Source organism: Glarea lozoyensis, assembly GCF_000409485.1.
Source record: "Glarea lozoyensis ATCC 20868 chromosome Unknown GLAREA16, whole genome shotgun sequence".
NCBI lineage: Eukaryota > Fungi > Ascomycota > Leotiomycetes > Helotiales > Helotiaceae > Glarea > Glarea lozoyensis.
The window spans coordinates 293,017-314,699 of record NW_007360990.1 but is presented as its reverse complement, the minus strand read 5'-3'; the positions used below and the strand labels follow the sequence as shown (position 1 = coordinate 314,699).

The 21,683-nt window shown below is 44.8% G+C and overlaps 7 protein-coding genes across 7 annotated transcripts; 3 read left to right on the top strand and 4 right to left on the bottom strand.

Annotated features, from left to right (window-relative positions):
* Positions 1 to 1,040: 1,040 nt before the first annotated feature.
* GLAREA_07384 (uncharacterized protein) lies at positions 1,041 to 1,985 on the top strand (the record flags this gene model as incomplete). The annotated part of the gene is made up of 3 exons (XM_008082072.1): positions 1,041 to 1,421; positions 1,470 to 1,643; positions 1,692 to 1,985. 3 exons carry the CDS (start codon positions 1,041 to 1,043, stop codon positions 1,983 to 1,985), a joined length of 849 nt encoding a protein of 282 aa, XP_008080263.1.
* Positions 1,986 to 3,531: 1,546 nt separating this feature from the next.
* On the top strand, positions 3,532 to 5,102 carry GLAREA_07383 (uncharacterized protein; the record flags this gene model as incomplete). The annotated part of the gene is made up of 4 exons (XM_008082071.1): positions 3,532 to 3,948; positions 3,997 to 4,149; positions 4,200 to 4,717; positions 5,087 to 5,102. The coding sequence occupies 4 exons, from the start codon at positions 3,532 to 3,534 to the stop codon at positions 5,100 to 5,102; spliced, it is 1,104 nt and encodes a 367-aa protein (XP_008080262.1).
* A 3,178-nt stretch (positions 5,103 to 8,280) lies between these two features.
* Positions 8,281 to 10,470, bottom strand: GLAREA_07382 (RNI-like protein; the record flags this gene model as incomplete). Its single annotated transcript, XM_008082070.1, has 2 exons — positions 8,281 to 9,668; positions 9,846 to 10,470. The coding sequence occupies 2 exons, from the start codon at positions 10,468 to 10,470 to the stop codon at positions 8,281 to 8,283; spliced, it is 2,013 nt and encodes a 670-aa protein (XP_008080261.1).
* Positions 10,471 to 12,470: 2,000 nt separating this feature from the next.
* GLAREA_07381 (FYVE/PHD zinc finger) lies at positions 12,471 to 14,634 on the bottom strand (the record flags this gene model as incomplete). The annotated part of the gene is made up of 3 exons (XM_008082069.1): positions 12,471 to 12,532; positions 12,584 to 13,401; positions 13,451 to 14,634. 3 exons carry the CDS (start codon positions 14,632 to 14,634, stop codon positions 12,471 to 12,473), a joined length of 2,064 nt encoding a protein of 687 aa, XP_008080260.1.
* Positions 14,635 to 15,230: 596 nt separating this feature from the next.
* On the bottom strand, positions 15,231 to 16,380 carry GLAREA_07380 (Undecaprenyl diphosphate synthase; the record flags this gene model as incomplete). The annotated part of the gene is made up of 3 exons (XM_008082068.1): positions 15,231 to 15,798; positions 15,849 to 16,108; positions 16,162 to 16,380. The coding sequence occupies 3 exons, from the start codon at positions 16,378 to 16,380 to the stop codon at positions 15,231 to 15,233; spliced, it is 1,047 nt and encodes a 348-aa protein (XP_008080259.1).
* Positions 16,381 to 16,867: 487 nt separating this feature from the next.
* On the top strand, positions 16,868 to 17,752 carry GLAREA_07379 (Rhomboid-like protein; the record flags this gene model as incomplete). Its single annotated transcript, XM_008082067.1, has 2 exons — positions 16,868 to 17,131; positions 17,186 to 17,752. 2 exons carry the CDS (start codon positions 16,868 to 16,870, stop codon positions 17,750 to 17,752), a joined length of 831 nt encoding a protein of 276 aa, XP_008080258.1.
* A 943-nt stretch (positions 17,753 to 18,695) lies between these two features.
* Positions 18,696 to 19,400, bottom strand: GLAREA_07378 (uncharacterized protein; the record flags this gene model as incomplete). The annotated part of the gene is made up of 2 exons (XM_008082066.1): positions 18,696 to 18,911; positions 19,008 to 19,400. The coding sequence occupies 2 exons, from the start codon at positions 19,398 to 19,400 to the stop codon at positions 18,696 to 18,698; spliced, it is 609 nt and encodes a 202-aa protein (XP_008080257.1).
* Positions 19,401 to 21,683: the final 2,283 nt, after the last annotated feature.

The window sequence follows — 21,683 nt, the reverse complement described above, 5'->3', positions numbered from 1 at the left end:
ATACAATATTCATAAATCCAACCGGCCCTTGCGATCAATTGACAGTTAATTAGCATCAATTATTAATAGAAGCATACTAGAAATTTCTAATCATGAGATAATTTGCAGCATCTTCTTTTTCAACAATGAGTTTCGCACGTGAGTTTTAAGCTCAGATAACCATGGATCTTAAGACCTTTTGGTGACGCAGGGTTCGGAGATAGAGTCGGAGTTTGGGTATGAAATGGACTTACGAGGGCCCGATCCATAGTAAGAGGTTTGATACTGACACTAATTCGTAATGCAAACTAAGGCCAACGGAAATAAGACCGCTGCTTGAATGTTTTATTCCAGCGATGTATCCATATTTTGTGTTCTAGGTTTACTTGTCACACTTGTAATCAAGCTTTATTGCTTCTGAAAATATCGAAGAGTTGTGCGTTATGAATTTGTACTTTCAGCAAAGCCTTCCGCAGGTAACTTTGAGCTTTCACATGTGTTGGTGAGTTGTGATGGAGTCGAGACAGTCAAAGCAGCTGTACATCAAGTATGGTGTTGGGAAACTTTGGAATATCCCCCAATCCGACGTTAAATCTTACAGCGGTTCTACAATTCAGCTCTCTCTCGATCTTGTTGCCGTCTTGAGAAACTTGCAGGGTTCTGATATCCAGCCTTCTTTTCCTCGTTTCGATCAGATGAAGAGGTTCATTTCTTTGAAAACAGAATACGCAGTTTGAATTATGGACGGTTCTCGGCTTCCAAAATGAGACCGCAATCTCGGATTATGACTTCTTTGTGAGAGAATCCTATATTTATTGGGTGTCAAATTGCTGCAACATTTTCATGAATAAAGAGAAAGATAATAGAGGTGAATATGGTTGAGGGGCCGAATTGCTTTCCGAGTTTCTACGCGGAGGAAAGGGCAACGAGGGTGAATCAGTCTCGAAATTTTTCTCGACGCAATTCTGCCTAGTCTCATGTCTTGAACATCTCCTCAGTCTTGCTTTTCTTCTGATTCGCAAGCTTGCTCTAACTCCAACCCACCGACCTGAACCTCCACCATGGCCACTCCACCTGTCCCACGCGATATCCTCTCCTATACCGTCGAAGGCTTCAATAAACCTCCTCCACAATTAGTCAACAACGGCGTCGCAAAAATGCTCTCAGAAGTAGACATATCGCACATCTGGGTCCCAAAATGGAACCAGTATAACTTGCATCAAATGATCTTCAATCTTAGCTATAAAAACTTCGTCGGAGCAGTTAATCGCAAGAATTCTCGACCAATTGATCGACTGCATATGGAAGCGCTCTGGATGGATGCCTTGTGGAAAAGATACACAGTCTATGATCCCAGGTCCAAGAAGGCAAGAAGGGATCAAGATACCTTTCAAATGTGCATGTGGCAGAAATGGGATTTTGTGTATCATGGTTTCAATGTGGTGAGTATTGAGTCCAAGGGACGTTAAATATTTTCTAATACGGGGTAGAGAGATGACAGGCCTGATGCGCCGAAAATTGAATCGGACAGACACGACACGAAACTTGAAAGGGCTCTGTTGAAATTCAGGTCAAAGCCACACAAGTCGGTTAAGAGAACAAAGGCTTGGACTGAGGATTACTGGGTCAACAAGAAAAAGAAGTTCCCGGAGTCGAATATTGAGGTGTGTTTTAATTTCATACTTGAAGACAGCCCACTAATTTGGGTTTAGCGACCAGGAGAGAAGCCCTCCGGAGACATGGTTTCTACAATCAATGTGCATGCTGATGTGGAACGGTCAATGGGGGACATGACAACTAAGGATGCAGAACGTGACGCTCGCAAACTTTGTAGAGCTATGAGAAAGCTTGGTGTTGACAAGAAGGAGCGACGAAAGAAGAAATCGGGAGTTCGGAAACTCCGTAAGGCCTTGGAGAAGTTTGAAATTGGAAAACAAGGGGAGATTGAGGATGAGGAGTGCGGTGACGTCGAGCAATCCGGGTCAATGGTTGGCATAGAAAGATAATTTCCGTATCATGTCTTGAAGTCATGTCTGTAACTCGTGTCTGTAGCATTTAAAGCACTCGTGTCACAAATCTAGATCAAATGTTCTCTCCATAGAAAATCCACGAAGATGATTCAGGTCTCAAGCTGGGCAGGATTGTGCGATACAGCTACAATATCACTGCATACTATATACCCTAAATGTACTGTTACTATCTACATATTCCAACAAGGTTTTATGCTCCCACGAATATAACTGCATTTTATCAAAGTGACTACTTCGTTGCTCAAATATCTGGGTGACTTCTCTGCCTGATAAATCAATACAATACGATTTGCCTAACGCCAAGGTCGCAGCTGGATCCATACCACTGATTGCAATAATTGCGATTCCACATCTCTATTCAGTAGAAGCAGATGCAGATTAAATGCTCTCGTTGAGCGGTAGAGAGTGTACTGCGTTTGATTTTGTGAATTTAGGCCGAAAATAACTATATTTTGGATGCCTACCAAACGATTTCCCTACACGGGCTCATATCTGTTCCACCAAGAGCCAAATTGTATTCTAATTTGACGAAAAAGCAAACAAACCAAGATACTTGAAGGCGTTTGGATTCTCTGAACTGTTGTTGGCGTAATTGAAACCAGATGCTCGTACGTTGCTGTTCCAAATGTTAAAGGTGACGGCCACCACCCTCACAACTTTGCAGTGAATTTACACATATGGACCCACCCACAGTTCCCCCGGAATATTAATGTCCAATCGTTTATTTCTTTCCTTTATAAATAACATTGCGCACTTTTTCCGCTAATTATAACATTTGCCCATGTCTGAAACTTATGGATGGCATGTGAGAAGCGTCTAGTGCATCTCGGGAACTCCTTACGGGAGACTACCGGTCGTTCGAGAGGTTTAGCCTGACTAGATACCAGTGGGTCAGGGGGAGCGGCCATACTTGAGAGTGGGAACTTGGGGGCTTGTGCACAATAAAAAATCATGATCATACAATCTTTTTTGGAGATTTTTTGAATTCTCGCTTAGCTTTTCGGGGGCATAGGATGGGATGGATAGAAGTTTAGGATGAATTTGGGAAAAGGAGTCATGTTTATAAGTAATATAATTCTAATTGCTATCTTTCTTTAGTTTTTGAGGACGCTTAGTTAAATCTTTTGGTAGGTTAAGATTGAGATTCGACGACGAATATTTCCATAAGTTGCCTTGGGATATTTTGACTATTTACAATCGTTCGGTAATGAAGTAGAACTTTAGAGGGGTGTCTCGTAACTTGGGGGTATTTGATCTTGATTCAAATCTTGCGTAGTTAAACTTTTCCTTTGGGAAGTTTGATATATGGTGTCCAACGACAGACGATTCACTCCCCTCCATCACTTTCAGTATTTCCAGTGAATAACCAAACAAACCCCGCTTTCGATGGTGAATGTTCTCATACTTCGAGCAAGAGTCGCTATAAAAAAATCTTTTCCCACCAAACAATTCTCCCAGCTTCACAACTTTCCAATCGCAACAACACCAATCCAGACACTTCCTTTCCTTCCTAGCTCTAAAAATGGTTTCCAGTCTAAACGATCCAACTCTAAATGACCCCTTCTATCATAATTCAGACAAACCAGTCTCGTACTACGATGTTTCTCACTTCGCGCGACTCCCCCAAGTAATCACCATGAGCCCCCTAACGGCCATCCTCGAAGCAGTCGATATCTCCCACCTATCCGTTCCCGAATGGCCCCAATTCGACTTCCGCGGCTTCGTTTTCGAGCTCGGATATAAGCGGTTTGTCGATGCAATCGACCGCAAGAACAAGGGCGTTACCCGCCGCCAAATGGAGGCGCTTTGGTTGGCGATGCTGAAGAAGAAGTATGCGACTTGGGATCCGCGGCCGAGTGACGAGGCGCAGCAAAGGCAGGTTAATTATAACATTTGTATAGGCTACAAGTGGGATATGATGTACAATGCGTTCTTGATGGTAAGTTCGTCTGCGAATAATTTTAAGTGTTTTACTGATGGTAGGTAGAGATCGGGTCATTACAATGAACGATGGGCAGATTATGTTGAAAGTATTGGAGATGACAAGGGTGGAAGTAGAGCACAGAGTGCTAAGAAAGCCGATTGGATTGAGCCGTATTGGCAGAAGAAAAGTAGGGATTTTCCAGGCATGGACATTCGTGTAAGTCACACCATGCTGTCACTTCTAAACATGGTCTAATCTTCGTATAGTCAGTGGACGACAATGTATACACTGCCGTACCACCAACAGAAGAGATAGTGGCCAGCACATCGAGTCCATCGGCAGAAAAGCTCAACAACGTCGCGCCCACAGCAGCACAAATGGCGGCCAAGAAAGACAAACTCCGCGCTTTCATTGATGCTGGTGGCATTCAAGATGGTCTGCATGGATTAAATGATTTCTTTGCAGCCGGTGGTTTTGGTAGAGCTGCTGAGGAAGAGCCCAAGCAAGCTTCACAGGGTCTTGGTGTTATCATGACGGAGTTGGACAAGGATGTCGCTGGATTGGATATCACGGAGAAGAAGAGAAAGAGAAAGAATCGGGGAAAGAAGAAGAGAGAGGCTGTAGAGAAAAAGAGGAAGCTGGCAGAAGAGGAGAAGGCGAAAGAAGCAGAGAAGAAGAAGAAGGGGAAGGGAGTAGCTGTAGATGATGATGGTGATGAGGAGTTCAGTGAGCCGTGGGTTCCCTGGTCGTATAAGGAGGTTGACCCGGCGCTTCTTGATGATGGGTATGTTGATAGTGATGGGGATGTCGGGATGGCTGGTTAGATGTAGTTTTGAATAGTGCTTTGAATTTTGTAACGCTACGTGCATAGCGGAAAATTAGATAGAATAAATTTTTGACTGTAAATTAATGAATCTGTACTTCGACGTGTAGCTGAGTCGATGTTTCGAAAAGAAATATACACAATAGAAAAAGTCAACGTTAAATACTAAGTTTTAGAGACAAATAAAAATGAGAATTTAATAAAGAGACTGGATAAGTGAGAAAGTATGCCTAGTTACTTAAACTATATAGGTTGTAAAAAGCTGCCCACCTAAAATAAAAGCCTAATTCTTAATCAATAATTTAACAGCTAACACTAAACTAACTCTAGTGCTATAGATGAGTAATAAACCCTTAAACGAATTTCTTGGTTTATAAAGACGAATTAAACCCAGAAGAACAGATATAAGACGAGATAAATGAAATGTCGTGGCTGGCTACTTTACACCCTCGTAGTAGAATTTCAATATCTCACACATTATAGAAGACCATTCCACAGCTCTACAGGATTAAGCACCTACTCAGATGAGTACAGCTAAATTCTTAATCAATTCAGAGGTAATTACACAAAACAAAACATATCAAAGACGTGATAGATGAAACGTTGTGTCACGTCCGTTTCTAATCTCTATCAATACAAATTCAAGAATCTCATTACTTCACACAATACATAAGAATATCAAACAGCTCTAGAACGCCAAGCACCCACTCAAATGAGCGAAGCTAAATCCTTCATCAACTCAGAGACAATCAAGACGAAATAAATGCCAAAGAGATGAAATACAGACATCCTATCCAGCCCCTCCCCACCCTCGTAAAGAAAATTGTAAGACTCTTATCATTCTACAAATTTTGGAAGAATACTATCCGCATTTCTATGAAAAGCTATATATGCAAATAATCATGATTAAGTCATCTATTAATTCAATACCATCCATATGTTCAATATACGGAATATCTCTATCTGGCTATCATACAACTTTACAATTAAATTTCATTATCAGGTTATTTCACGTCACATAAAATCTAACAACCTACATGTCGAGACATCCAAATACCTACTCAGATAAGCACAATTGAGTTCCTCTATCATATAGATGAAATAAAATAGAAAGAAGAGAGAAATGGTAAAGTGACGCCATGTAACAATTAGTCGTAAACTAGTAGTCTAATTTCTCACTTCACATTCAATCCTACCATCTACATCTCTAGAACAGAATGCGCACTTAGATGAAGGGAACTAGATTCCTGTTTAATTTAGATGAAATGAGGTCGAGGGAATAGACAAGGATTGAGAAACAATAAATCATAATGTCAATAGATAATGGAAAATGGGAAGGTTAGTGAGGTATGTATTATGTTAGGATATTAGGTTGGAGGTTTAGATGACGGAAGAACTGTTAAGATCAGTATAGATTAGTGAGTAACTAAGAAAGAGGGAGTGGAGAAGGGGTAGCGAATGAAAGATTGGGATGTGTGTTACGAATAATAAATCTTAGGAAGCGTAATAAGATATCTATATTCTTAAATAAATGTTTTACAATTATTAATTACGGAAGGGCCTCTTAGATGATTTGTAGCTAGATTTTTATTTATCGTAGATAAATTAAGGTTATAATAATAATAGAGAGAATATAGGAGAAAGAGATGATGTTAGGTTATAATGAAAATGTAATTTTAATCGTGTTACAATAGGCATAAGCCTCGTGATTTGCACTTCTAAACAAAAACGCAAGCGCGCGTTCTTCTATGTATACATATCCAATCAGATATACAAAGCACACAAACCCCGCAGCAAAGCAGCAGTCAACCTAAAAGGCTGCATTTGGGAGGTAGGATGCGGACAACAAGTTCGACTACCGTTTCCAGCAAACGTCTGCAGTTTTGATTTTTTTACTCCTACAGCGCACGAAGAAGGGGTATACCCTTGTCTGCTTCTACAATTTTACCCGGATATCGAGGGGTCTGTGAATGTGATATTAGTTCTTAACATAAGAGGGATGGGGGTGAGATTGTGGAAATGGTATTTCTGGTAGCGATTAGTGGAGAACTATAGAATATTATATACGTGAAAATGAAATAACCACATTAATAAATAAATAGGCTGGGAAGGAAACGGTATGACTTGGAACAACAGCACGAGTTTTGGGAATGAAACAAGTTACTTCGATAACATCACGCCTTAGAATAAATAAAAGACCTACTTGCCACTACGTATTCCCATACCAAGCTAACCATCCCCCACAGGAAAACAATCAATCGCAGCTCGACCCAGCAACAACGAAGCCCTATGTAGCACTACGTCTAAAAGACGAGGAGCGTGGGGTGGTGCGTGGACAACCAAAATGGCGGTGGTTGCGTATATTGTATTCCTTCATTGCACAATCACAGACACGATATACTTATCTCTTTTTCCGCACTCTTGAGAACGAGAAGTCTTCTCAGCGGGGGAACTTGCCGCCGTGTTTAAATCGCGTACGCATTTCTTGCACAATCCACTTTCCTTCACACCTTACTTCCCCGCGGATGAACTGCGTAGCAGACTAGCTGTTGCAGAACAGAAGTGAAAACACTCCGCAATGTCCTGCTCAGATCCTGAATAAGTAGGACGAAAACATCTCGGGGGGTGCAGGTTTTGTTTTTTGGTATACGTGCTTATGTTAAGTCATAACAACAACCATAACCATCTTCCCTCACACTATCTCAAACCGAAACCACACGAATCTACCTAAAAATTAGCGGAACGCAGTACCGTACCTTACTCCTCGAATCCCATAACCACCCCCACAACCTCACAACCACCCTCACCACTCCAAATCCACCACCATGCTTCTCCAGAACCTATCTATACCTCACATCCTCACATCCTCGACTTTCCTCCCTTTGACATATAGGAAGACTATCACGTCTAGTCTAGCTCCATGCTTTAAAACACCTTGCACGAATATCCGAGAAAGAGTGTTGATATAATATTGAGGTATGTTGAAAACACATTACTAGTGACGGGAGGCGGGATTGAGCTGAAAATAGCGAGGATAAAGAAAGTCATTAGCCTGGAGCTGGATGGGTGTGAAAGTGGTAGTCACAGAGCGATTGCGTTATGCTTGGTGTAGAGAACGAGCGGGGAATCGGCATGAGACGACTACCTCTAAAAATCTCATAATTTCATCTATCAAAGTAATTTCACATCCCAAACTACCGACCTCTCATAAACTTCCTACATTTTTTCTTTTCTTTATTTTGATTTACATCTAATCCCTCTTACTGAATCAACCTCCCACCCCAAAACACACACCACCACCCTAAACAATACCCCCAAATGCGCTCGAAACAAACCCACTCCCATCAAAAACACCCATCCCATGCTAAATGCTCACTCGCTAACTTTTTCCCAATCATTCATCCCTTCATCATTCATTTTCGTGTCATAGAGAGGTGAGATGCTAAAACGCCGACAATGTAAAAGTCAAACCCGGACAGAAACGCCATCATGCAACCAACTAATCCTCCTCAAGTTGTTTTGTTTCATCGCTTAAACATATACAACCCATACATCCCGCCCACCTCCGCCCTGGCCACCGGCACCTTCCTCATGCCCCAATACTGCGCGCCCCATTTCCACTCCCTCGCACCACTATCCGCAGCCTGCTCCTCAGGCCCCTTAACCCTCACAAGCCAATACCGTCTTCCGGCATCCTTAAGCGTCCATCCCACGCGCTTGATCATTGCTGGGCTCTTCTCGAGTTTCTTGAAGACCTCGGCTGAGATCTCCAGGACCTCTAGCGGGGAGGCGGTCGATTTGAGAACCGGACAGCGCATGCCGAAGAGGGTGCTGAGATCGAGTTGAGCGAGCGTGAGATCGGATACGTCGACGTAGTGGATGGAGTGCGGTGTCCACGCGAGTTGTGTTTCGATGGGCAGTTTTTCATTCGGGACGAAGAGCTGAGTGAGGTCGTTGAGGTCAAGGTAGCGACCTAGTCCGAGCTCTTCGACGTGTTTGGTGAGGGGTAGGAGAAGCGGGAGGTGGTCGCTGTTCATCTTGCTGCCTTTGAGAGAGAGGGATTTGAGGGTTGTGGGGAGGATGGGGAGGAGGGAGGTGAGTTCTTCGCTGGTGAGCATTTCGTGGGATTTTACGTCCATGCCTAGGTTTAGGTAGACGAGGGTTTTGGCGGCGGGGTGGTTGGTGAGGAAGTGGACTACTGCGGAGCCGGAGAGAAGAGAGCATTTGCTTAGGTTTAGGTGAGTGAGTTTGGCGGTTTGTGGGATCGAGAATAGAGCGTTGTCTGTGATGCGAGTGTGTGCAGCATCCAAGTGAGTTAGGTGAGGTAGTCGTGGGAGGAGGGTGGAAAATGTAGCGGCTGACAAAACAGTGCATTCGTGGAAGCTCAATCGGGTGATTGGAAGAGTCTCAGGAATCGGAGATGGTGTAGCTTCAATAACCGCGTTAAATGCATCTCTGAACGAACTAGATGAGCAAGCACACAAGTCTAGCGCCTTGAGCTTAGGCAAGTCGCAAAGAAGCGTCTTGATGACTTTCTCATCCAGATCGTCATCAATATGCTCCTGAGCCAAGAACTCCCTCAGATTCGGCGTCAACTGCAGACACTGAAGTAACGTCGCCGGAATAAGATTCTGAGTCTGCGCTCGCTCTCTCGCCGTAATCCCCGCTCCCGTCGGATTAAAGTGCGAAAAATCAATCCTCCTCACAATCGTCCCCAGCGCCGGATACTCCGAAACATGCGAGAGGAACTTCCGAAAGATCCTAGAATGCGGAATCGTAATGTTATTGTAAAGCGTCGACAGCGTCGCAGCATGCATTCCCCGTGATGTCAAAAGCAATGACATCAAATCGATATTCCGCGCTGTGAACCCATTTGGAGGGATATCAGTGGCCAGCTGGTCAATGATAGCGCCTGTAACGGTTAGCTAAAATCCATCTCATCAATGTAGGAGGAAAAACCCAAGGCTCATGAGCGTCATGTGACTACATTTCTCATGATGTAATTTTTCGCGAAGTCTCGCATCGTGAAAAAATCTGGATGTGAGGTGTGCCCTTTCTTTGTCATTGGTATATTAAATTTTGAACTCACCAAGTAATTCCATAGGTAGCAATTCTATAGGCGCCTGACCAGGCGGATATTGGCCCTCGATTTTCGCCACTCCGGAATCGACGGTCTTCTCGTTCGCGTCCGGGACCGTCGTTGTCGACTCATTTGAGTCCCATGCCCATCGATGTCCCAAAGCTCTCAAATCTCCAAAGCTCTTGTTCTTTGTCTTCCCTCCCAGACTGATTTTCTTCCATCCCTGGAAATGATCGCAAGGACACACATACGGGTGAAGCATAGTCGGCTGCTGCATCTGAAGCCCCGACATTCCATCCGGCGGTGTCACGAATCCATCTTGAATAGCCTCTTCGTCCTCGGCGGAGGGCGTGTATGATTTATGCAAATAGCTGGACGTCTTCGTCGTCGTAAAAGTCTGCGCGACTCCCGAATCCCCTTCCTTGATACTAGAGAAACTCGCTCGATCATTGCGATCCATATTCAAAACAATCGAGTGTTTGCGATTATTCTTGAGATCAACCGGCCGTTGATTGTGGTCGTGGAGTTGGCGGTTTGTTGTTGTAAGAGGGAGAGGCGACGCGACCTGGGATATTCCTCGTCTATTGGCGGGCAGTGAAGGCAACATATTGGAAGTCGGCTGAGCGATTGCCATTTTTTCTTTTCCTTTCCAGACAGAGGAAAGATGACTCTTATATCCTCTTATTTGATCCACTTATTAATTGGCAATCTCGCACGGGGACGTGGTGATAATTCGCTATTCCTTCACCCCAAAAACAGTGAATGGCAGTTAATAGGTTCCACGACAGGCGAGATGATGCGAAGTGACGAAACAATGAAACAATCCCCAAAGACGCTCCTTCGCGGCGCAACAATCTGCAGTCTTATTATACTTCCTCCTCCCAAATTAAAATAATTCCCCAACAAACCAACACGGTCGTCGGTTTTGGCCAGACGCCCAATCCGTTTGTCACGAACCCCTCGAATTTAGTCAACGAAACTCTTGCGGCTAAGCGGGGAACGGTGTGTTGCCAACGCAAACGTCTGCACGAGGGAATCCCCAGACCAATCTATGAATAATAAGTCGGAGGTCCTGCGTAGGCTGCGTTGTTCGTCAGGACTAGGGACGATGGTGAAAATGCGGAGTAAGCGTTCGTAGAGGATTACTATGACAGGATTTTGGAGGGTGTAGCTGGTCCTTTTCTAGTTGTTCACAAAGAGATTGGTTCAGAGGCGAATGGGATTAGATAACAGGAATAAAGAAAGTTTTTTTCTTTCCGAATGCCGTATGATTCATTCACTGCTTCCTTGGCTATCTATGCTTTACTATGGGTTTCGGCGCCAGACACTGCGTACCTGAAGCTAGGAAAGGCTGCAAAAAGAATATTTCTTCGCCCGAACCACAATATCAAGTACTTCACCTGGGCACCAACAACCACAACACATCCACCTAAATCCCATCCCATCCACCACCACCTCCAACCTCATCTACTCCTCCCCTCCGGAAAAGCAACGGAGACATCCTCAACACAAACCCAAACTCCCTTGGCTCGCATCCATCATCCAATATCATTACGGCATTCCTCGCCGCTGATTGGACGAGATGAGGTAATAGCATGCTTCGCTTCGCCGTGCGTGCCTGCAAGCCGTAAACTTCTTACCCCAGATTCCGCTTCCCCTGATTTAGCAAACGTCACGATGGGTTGGAACTTTGTTCGGGTCGAGTACCGAGCGCTTAGCGACGGAGAGTAGGAAGATCAAGAGACTACTGCAATGAAATACGAGTATGTCCATCACGTGGATGGTAGGTATTTCGAAATATCTTTCTCGAGCTGAAAGTATCGAGCTTGGCCGTTGATTCTCACCGCTTCTTCATCCTCGCCCGACGAATGATCTAAGCTCCAATGTCAAGAGTAACCTGTTCGAAAGAGTAAAAGGGATGGCGAAAGATAGGAAGGAAAAAGGAAAGAAACATAGTGGGATACCGCTTCATTTATCCTTCTCTATATAAGAACGTCGCCCGGTTAGTATATCAGCCCTACAGTTCTGGGCGGAAGCACCCCTTGATGAGGCGAACGAACGTGGGACACATTTCTCAGCTCTTATCTTCATTCTTCAAGAGGTTCAATAATCATACTTTTAAAAACAGATCAAATTTGGTTTCATTCATGCAATGATTAGTCTTCCATTCCTCATTAGTCTTCGTTCTCCGGTTCCAGCGGTCACATGCCCTTCACATTACCCATCCGTTCGATACGAGCCATCCGAGTCCACAGCAGGTGACCTACAAGAACCCCATCTAAGCTGAAAACACGCACCTGACACGGTACCACACAAAAATATTCGAATCATTCCATTCAACGGAAACCATTATATACCTCTAACCCAATTATTCACACTTCTAACCGCGCCCACCATACCCAGTGGTCCGTCCCAAATACAAGTCAAAAATCAGTATCCCATCGCCATTCCAGCGATCTGTTCCTATATCCAGGACCTTTTAAACTCTCAACGAGTCAAATCATACGCCAGGCATTTTTCTACCAAAAAAAGGATAATGGATCCGCCCCAATAGTGCCCGATAAAAACTCCCATATCAAATGTTTCGAACTCCGTCACGCCTATTATCATGTCGGATTAGAGAATTCGTATACATCATCGAGCGTTTAAACGTTTGGATTTTACTCGGTCTTTGCACTCGTCGCAGTACCACTTTGCTATCATGGGAATTAGTAGCGTTCCTCTGGTGATTTGATAGGTCAACTTACCATTACCTCTGGGCGCAACCTTGAGCCCAGCACATTCTAAATGGAACCATTCCTTTTTACAGTCATCGGCATCGCAAGCAACCATCTCGCCATAGCTGACACCATTACAGTAGCAGTATCGAGGCTCATCCGGACCGGGCTCATCTTCTTCATCGTCATCAGGCACATTGCTCGAGGTATCGTCCTCGATGGCCTGTTGCATAATAAGTTGTGCAGCCGCACCTGCTCCTTTCTTATGACTCCGTTTGTTATGTGAGCCATTTTCGAGGACATTTCGTGCTGATCTAGATCGCGGTGGGTCCGGAAATGAGGGCATTGCCGGTGTCGAAGGTTTACTTGCACGCCCGCTCTTCGTGGTCACAGCTGTTTGCTGAATGATTTGCACAGCACCGCCATTCACTTCCGTGTCTTCTTTCTTGGTAACACTGTCCTTTCGACTGCTGATGACACTGCCACTCGAAATTGTTGGTTGGGTTTGTGTGGAATCTTCAAGGACGTGTTCCACTTTGCCATTTGCCAATTCTTTCAACGACAACCTGACTTCGGGCAAGATTTTGCTTGTGGTAGCTGCGGCTACTGGAGGATCTGGGATAATTGCGGCAATTCCATTTGGCTTAATAGAAGCCACCGATTCCTGTCGTGGACGTATATTCTCTACAATCGACTGGGTAGAATTCTGCCTTGCTCTTGATGTCACAGGTCGAGCACCATTCGTAGGAGGAGGAGAAATGCGCACCAGAGCTTTTGGGTCTGGGAAGGTTGTTCGAATAGGGGAAGACGCAATGGAGGGCGACATGGCAGCAGTTACAGTATTATTCCTAATCGATGGTTAATAAATAGACATCGGCAAGTAACGATGCGACGTACCTTTTCCGTGACGATGTTCCATTAATTGTTCTCGGCTTCTTTTTCGCAGCATCTGGTCCAGGAGTTTCTCGTGGACTTGCCGCCTTGCCCTTTGTCGCTGTCCCATTATTACCAAAGACGCCGCTCAAAGCTCTCTCCATTACAACGCCACCTGTTGGTCCCTTTTCGACCTTTCTACGTTTGGGGGCATTTCCGTTTGTTCCAGGTGCAGTTGTTATGCCCAATCCAACACCAAGTGAGGCGTCTGCTGCTTTCCTGACTTTGGCGTGAGACTTTTTACTCTCTTTCTGCCGGTTCTCATTCGTTTCGTCAAAATCCGATTCGCCAGGAGCCTGTTTATGATTTTTTTTCGCTAGCAGAGCCTGCTTCCGTGCATCACTTCTTGCCGCAGCTTCTTCTGCAAGCTGCTGGGCCGCGGCAGAGAGAGTATTCACAGCCGCGGCCTCTCTCCGCGGAATGTTGCTCGCAACCGCCTTTCCTGTTCGATTTTCTGGATATGCCCAATGTGTTGTGCTCCCGTACCGTGCTTCGTCGCTGATTTCGAGCTCGATGTAAGGGAAACAATCGTCGATCCGAGCGAGCTGTTTGGTAAGGGCTTCTGCCGCAGTGGAAATAACGTGGTTTTTTTCATCTAGTGAGACCAGCATGTTTTGCATTGTGAACGCGCAGTGCTGAAAAAGCTGCCGCCGTGGAATATTGGCCGGATCGTAGGCCGCCGAGGCAAACTGGGCATCAGCATCTGGAATAGATGCGACAGACGCGGGATGTCCGTTGACAATCGAGCCATTGGTGCTGCCTTGTGCGCTCATAGGTATTGAGCCCGGTCCGAAAGAAATGTGTGTATCTGCTAGTGGACGTCGCTCGTGAAGAGGGGCGCTCAACGCAGCGTCGACCAATTTCCCAAGATCATCTTCTGGCGCAAATATTTTTGCGTCAACTTCTTTCAGCAGTGTAAAGTGTCGCATAAGCTCCTTCGGGAGAGCTGTTATAGAGTCTGCGAAGTGTGTTATGGCTGGGAAAATCTCGACGTCCTTTTCCTCCAAACCGCCGCTCAGCGACGATCGTGGGCCAAACGGTCTAGCACCCGGAATCGAAGCCCTCGAAGGATTTGTTCGAGTCTGCCGTACCGGTTGAGCTCTGCGACTCGACGAGGGATCAGAGGGTAATGGTTTTGCTGTCTTCATCATGCAAAGTTGTGTCTTCGTCGAGCTGTTGTAGGTATTAGAGGGGGTGGGCGTGCGACGCGCGCAAGGTGTATGGAGACTGTTCTAGCTGAAAGAATTAGCTCGTGAAGTCCATTGAAACCCGGCGTAGGATATTGTATGGCTTCAAAGTGGTCATAGGGATGTTGTAAAGCTGGAAGTGAAGGTGAAAACCGACCCCAGAATCCGTCACTTAGAATACCATCATGGGGACAATGTGCTGCATGCTTTGCATTCTGCCATACGGGTCGCCGATCAGGGTTTGGCGTTATCGGCCAGCACGTGATAAATGTGGGTCTCGGCGGTATCGGTTCTGAGCTGCTTCTCCAACTAGCGAACAACCAAATCTGAAATCATTCGCAATTCGTGAAGTTCAACTCAGATAATTCTACAAGAAAACTTTGCAGATGTTTTACGTCTTCCATTTCGCCTTTAGTCCTTTTAAATAATTACATTTTGTTAGTCTTGCCAATAACTGGATATCATTTACAAAAACAAACGCCGAGGCTCCCAAAACATGTCAAACTCGCACGTCTGACTCTGCTAGATGCGGAATCTGAAAATTTATTTCCTCCTCCTTATGTTAGTTTAGTCTTGAGGTTCTTGACACTATTCGCAGGCTCTTTATCTTCGAGATGCTTCTGTTTCCATTGCCATTCAACGAGCACTGGTAGGAAGTTCCACAAGTCGAACTCGGGCCACAGGCAGTCCAGGAAGACCAGCTCCGTGTCTTCGTGGCATTGCCAAAGCATAAAATCGCTCAGTCTCTTGACACCACTCGTTCTCACCAGCAGATCTAAAGGAGGATCCCCAGCAGTGAGGAGATGAGATTCGATAGTATCAGTTGTAATCGTTTCCGGATCTGGGTAAATGGAAGCTTCTCCACCCCCGTTTGGGGAGTCAGTATGCAATGTCGTGGTTGATGAAAACGAATCGTCAACGTCAGAGTTGGAAGATGGCGTTGGGGAATCGGCACGAAGTGGCGATGCGTCAAGGTTCTTGGACCGTATTTTCTGAGTAATTCTGGTTTGTGAGAACGGTCTGGCTTGAGCGGACAATGGTTTGGAGTATTCGTCCACGGTTTTTTTGATGGCCCCAGTGATTTCATCTCTGGAGGTGTATGGAAAGCAAATGTTCAGCACACAGCTGAACTCAAGTTAGTCATTGAATCCTGAAAGATGGCAGTTTCTACTTACTCTCCATTGTTCTTAGTCATTTCCACCGCCTTGTCAACCGCTTTCAGTACATCCGGTTTGACCAGATCCCGCTGGCCTAGTACCCTTATACATGCCCCATATCTTTCCAGCAATTGGCCGTGTTGCGACAGCTGCGATAATTTGATTTTCGCCATGTCCATCAAGGCGTCGACTTCGTATTTCGAGCGCTTGAAGTTCTCTATACTAAATGCATAGACTGTGACGACCTTAACACCGGACTTATAACATATCTCTAATATCTGAAAACCGGCACGTCAGTAGATATACCACTGGTAGCTGGACAGGCACATACCCTTGCCAAAGCTTCGAATCCCAAATTATGCCCTTCCACTGTTTCTATTTTGTGACTCCGGGCAAACCTCCGGTTTCCATCCATTACGAAAGCTATATGTTGTGGTATTGGGCCTTGTCGCAAGGCTCCAATCAGCATTTCTCGTAGCTGATTGATGCTCCATTCGATGGGAGGTGATTCTAGTATCCATTTCCGTAGTTGCGAGAGATGTAGAGACATTGTGATTGGTAAATTGTTTGGTGTAGGAACCAGTCCTCCGTTGTAGAATTGTGATTCTGGACGTGGTAGAGTCGCTTGTCTGCTGGCGTGTATATTATTAGTGTGCAGTCGAAGATTTTGTATAAGGAAAGAGAACCAAAGAGCGACAGATGTTATGCAGAGATCAGAAGTATTGCATGTACTAGTTATTATTACGAAAGGCTGGGGCTGAGACTCGAAAGTTACGCGGCACCAAGAAATTCCACGCCGGTCGAAGCTGTCCTCGGCCGAGGGACGTCACATCCTCCAACTCCACAGAAGGCTGACAAAACGACAACTGGCTTCTTCGATCGCAAACTTCATTGCGCACCACAACATCCTGCAATGAGCCGATTCGCCTTGCACAGAGTAGCTACGATACGTTGACAACGGTTTCCGAACTTCAATTTACACCAAACATCTCGGAGACGGTCACACAGGGATAGCCAGCTTCAATTCGCAATTCGATATGCTTTCCTCCGGATTCGCAGGAGCTCCAGTCTCTCGCAGCCTTACATATGGCATTGTCGCAGCTTCGATACTTGCTAGCATCACAGATGTAAAGCATTACTTCTACATACAAGTTGATCCTCATCTGTGGCGGTATCATCAACTATGGCGGATACTCACCTATCAATTTTGTTACACGAATTCGACAGAAGTACTCTTTGCGGCAATTACCTTATACCATATGAGAGTTGCTGAAAGACTTTGGGGGTCGCGGAAATACGCAGTAAGTTTTCCATATGCAGCATCGTTCAACCTGTTGATTTTAACATATTTCTAGTCCTTCATCCTTCTGACATACTGTCTCACTGCGTTTATACCACCTTTCCTCCTTGCAGTAGTACTTCGACCATTATCATTCAACAAGTTAAACTACCTCCCCGCGGGTCCAACACCCCTCATATTCGCGATACTCGCACATTATCATGCCATCATTCCACATATCTACAAATACCGAATAGCAGCATCGGCTGCCCCGCCTACGAATGAACCCTTCGTAGGCCTTACATTTTCCGACAAATCATACACATATCTTCCAGCGGCACAACTTGCTCTATCACAGTTCCCGGGGTCACTTTTGTGCGCAGCTGTAGGATGGGTTGTTGGGTACTCGTGGAGAAATGAAGTGCTACCAGGCGCGGTCATGCGTTGGCGTATTCCGGGATGGATGGTCGGAGTACAGACTAAGAAGCGGGAGGAGGATTTTGAAGTCTTGAGGAGGCGGTTGGAAAGTGAGAATTCGAGTGCTACGGCAGCCACAGGCTCAGATGGTCGGACTGGTGGAGATATTGGTAGGAGAAGGACTCTAGGAAGGCAACTGGTGGACCAATTTCGGGGCGCCTTTTAATATGTTTGAATTTGGAATAGAAACATACACTACCCGTTAGAACCATATCATTGTTCAGAATACCTTCAGATTGTTTCGGCTTGATCACCATATCACCCCCATGTCACTTACCCACTCAGCATGAGGAAGCATGATAGCCAGATTGATTGTCAACCAGGCATCTCGATCAACATTAGAGAACGAGCAGTTAGAAATACCGTTGTGCTATCAATTAGCATTTCCTGGTAACTTCAACGCGGAAAGTACCTCATCACGAGAGATCCAACTAACACACCCAAACCAGCTTCATCGTCTTCTCACAAACGCCCTGTTAGACAACATCAAACAGCGCATATTGACTACAATACTAGTGACACTCACATAATATTGCCTCATGCATCATAGAACCAAGCAAACGTCGATAACGGAGTCCTTCCCTCTAGCACGTGACTACATACAAAAGGAGATGGATAGAGAGTTGGCTGTGACTCATCCATCTTATGATCTGTAGGTCACTGTACATGACTAGTTGAGATCATCTAATATAGAAGTTAAGTATGCGATTTTGGTTTGACTATCGTTTTCCTGCTGGCAATCGATACTTAGAAAAGGGGTCTCGCTTAGGCGAGTCCACCGCATTCCTAGGTTATTTGAGAGTGCTTCAAGTTGACGATGAGGTTTAGTATCAGCTGGAATAAATGAATGTTACGAGCGAAAATAACAGCTAGCTAGGAGAAACTGGCAGATGTTGGTAAGAATGTATGTAGTCGTGAAATGATTTTTAAAACGTTGAACCGAGCATCGCAAATGTTTAATCGACGAATTCTTTATTTACTAATAAAAACAACTTCTTGCCAACAAAATTCCAAAAGTTTCCAAGCATCTTCTTATCTCCCTGTATCTTCAAAAGGGGCCCCTTTCGAAATTGTACTAGCTCAGCACATTATTGGAAATAACAAGCACTCTAGACCTTCTTGTACTCCAATGTAGAAGTGAGAGTATCTAAGATCAAGACACCAGTATTTCCACTGGATTTAGGATCTATAGTTATCGCGGTTTCTAGAGTTGAAAGACCTCCACCAGGAGCAGACCATGGTCCAGAGTCTGGTCGAGAGAGGTGTATATGCACATCCTGCTCTGTCGGGGCCAATGAAGTGCCCAATGGAGTAGCCCAAGTAAACTGTATTAATCAGTCAGAAGAGCTCTGTCTTTTGAATTTCAAGCAGGTTGAAACATCACGAAATATACTCAATTTCGGATGAAACTTTTTACATACCGATCCAGTGCTAGTAGTTAACTTCACATCAACTCCAGCCTGTACTCCCACTTGCGTTGAAGCATAACCAGCCACATCGATGCTCTTCCCGACCCCATATTTCCAGCCAGCAACCACACTGATATCAAGATTGAGGGCACACTTGACAGTCCCAGGATCCGCTGTCGACACAAGATTGGCATCATAGAGAAAAACAGCGACTGTTTTGTCAACAGATACCTGCGAAGCCACATCAGCGTCAGGGCAACCAGCTCCGGAGTAGGTGATGCTATTGATGACTACGTTGGCTTCTGGAGGAGCCCTTGCCATGATGGCTTTGGCGAGCATTCCGGTGGCTGGAAGAGCTGAGGCCGAAGCTGCCAGGAGGGAGAAGAGGAAGGTAGATGAGTGCATGTTGGGGATTTTTCAAAAACTGAACGTTGATGCTAATGTTATGGTAGGAGCTAGTGCGTCTATGGAGGAGAAGGTTGTTGAGTTGAGAGTGTTGTAGTTAAAGTTTTCTTTTGAATCGGGAAACCGATCCTTTTGTATCTCAAGTTGTATATCCGTCGGTGACGGTTCAGTTCGAATTTTTCTGTTTGGAGATGAATCAGAGTCGGAGATTCTACTTGGAGATGCGGTGGAAGGTCTCCGATAAAAATCTAAGGTTCGATGCTACTGCTCTTCCCTTTTCTATACCGGACTATTCAACAGTCCGATCACGTTGATAGATGGCGAAGCAATGGAGGTGGTTGCAACATCCAGTTTTATATTTGCGAGCAAAACACTACCCCACGAACACATGGGTCGATTTGCTCAATAGAGTAAGTCACAGATGGCAAACGTGGTTCTCGCCATGTTTTAGTTTCCGAGAAGCCAAATAATTGGTTTAAGCTTATGCTTGGCCAAGTTAACAAGTTCTGGACTACCTTGGTATCAGATGAGCTCTTTTTATCCGATGATCAGGCAATTCAAGGTTGACGAGCTTAAGTACTTGACACTTGAAGAGTCGCACGGCGAAGGTAACGTCACATATACTGCCTTGAATTTCGTACTGCGATTTCCCCCCATTGCTTCGAAGTGTAGGTTGTATCTTACCACAAAAGCACGTTGAGTGTAATGACTAACATTACCCCTCGCTTACACATTTACAACCTTTGCACTCATGTTTGTTTGGATTTTTCTAGAATCGATTAGTTATAGGTCAATAGAATTGCGTGACATATTTCATAAGCATATGCAACAATCACCTCTATATATAGAACATATGTAAGCAAGGGGGTAAAACATACATTGAAATCATGCTCGCCAAGCCGGTAGACATCCGTTTTTGTGAAATGTCCCCTGGTGTTACATTTAGCAGTCTGGCATTTGATCAGCGGTTAAAGTCTAAAGTCACCTCATCCGACTCGAGAGACCTAGTTTTCGGATACTTTCGCACACATAATTCTAGGCGACAGAGTCTGTACTCAGCTGTACTGTTCGTGTTTACTCCTTTCTGCTTGGCAGACCTGGCTATTCTCACTGCGAAGAGAACTGAAATCTCGAGTTAAATTACCCAAAATCTCAGTTGTCATTCGCTCAAAAAAATGTTGACTCCGTAGTTTTGATCACAAAGTCCGGAGTATTCTGCTTCTGCTTGCCACGGATTCCTACAATTTTACAGTTGACAAACGTCAGGGAACCTGAAGAATTCATCTCCTTTACTGAAGTATGATTTTCGAATCTACTTGAAAAACAACATCACAGGTGGCCTGGCTCACTGTATTTTCAATATCTGAAATATTTGCTGTTAGATCATGTATTCCTATTTCAAGGCCGCAGTCCAGCTTAGGCTCACTTGATTTGAGAACAAGCCGTAGCTTCGTTATTACCTACTATTTCCAGATTTCAAAAGAAGTAAATGGCGAGTTCCTTGTCTTGATCATCTGATCTCCGCATGCAACTGTATTTTGGCTCTTTGAATATGCAGTCAGCAATCGTTCCTCTTACAGTTCGTGACACAAACCGAGTTTATCCGCGTGCGATTCGTTTCAAAACTTCGCCGGACAACAATGCTTATTGGTACACAGAAATTGGAATTATGCTATGTGAGTGTGACCAACATAACTGCAAGTTCAACCTGCAAGATGTCTCTCGCGAGTCGCACTTCATGGTACTCTTCTCGTTGCCTTGCAAGGTGTCACAGATTACTCCTTTGTGTCAACTCAGAAAACTCAACCATGTAGTCCAGTCCCGGAGGTCAAGAATAAGATTCTACACTTGCATCCTTCTCAACAATTGGAGAAGTACGTTCCACCCATCAATCACGATCCGCGAGACTAGTTGAGCAACCTTTTTCTTTTTACTTTGACACTTTAGTCACCTCTCTCATCCTTGTGTCATTATTCAGTAATTAAACTCCTTGGAATGTGGAAGTTGTGGGTAGTAGCTAACTCGCTGGCAATAGCTCCTCGTACACAGCGCTAGCATTTATGGAGCAATTACAAGCACTAAGTATCACCTATTCCCTTACACCTCCTATCGAGAAGCCATCCAAATGTATTGCACATCTTCTACGCTTGTACAAAGTAATGCGGTCGTTTTTTCAGTGACATGAAATCTAGAGCGGCTAAAGGAATCATCTTCAACGAAGAAAAACTACTCGTACGATGTAGTTTCGTCTACGTGGAACGAGGCATACAAATGTTAAAACAG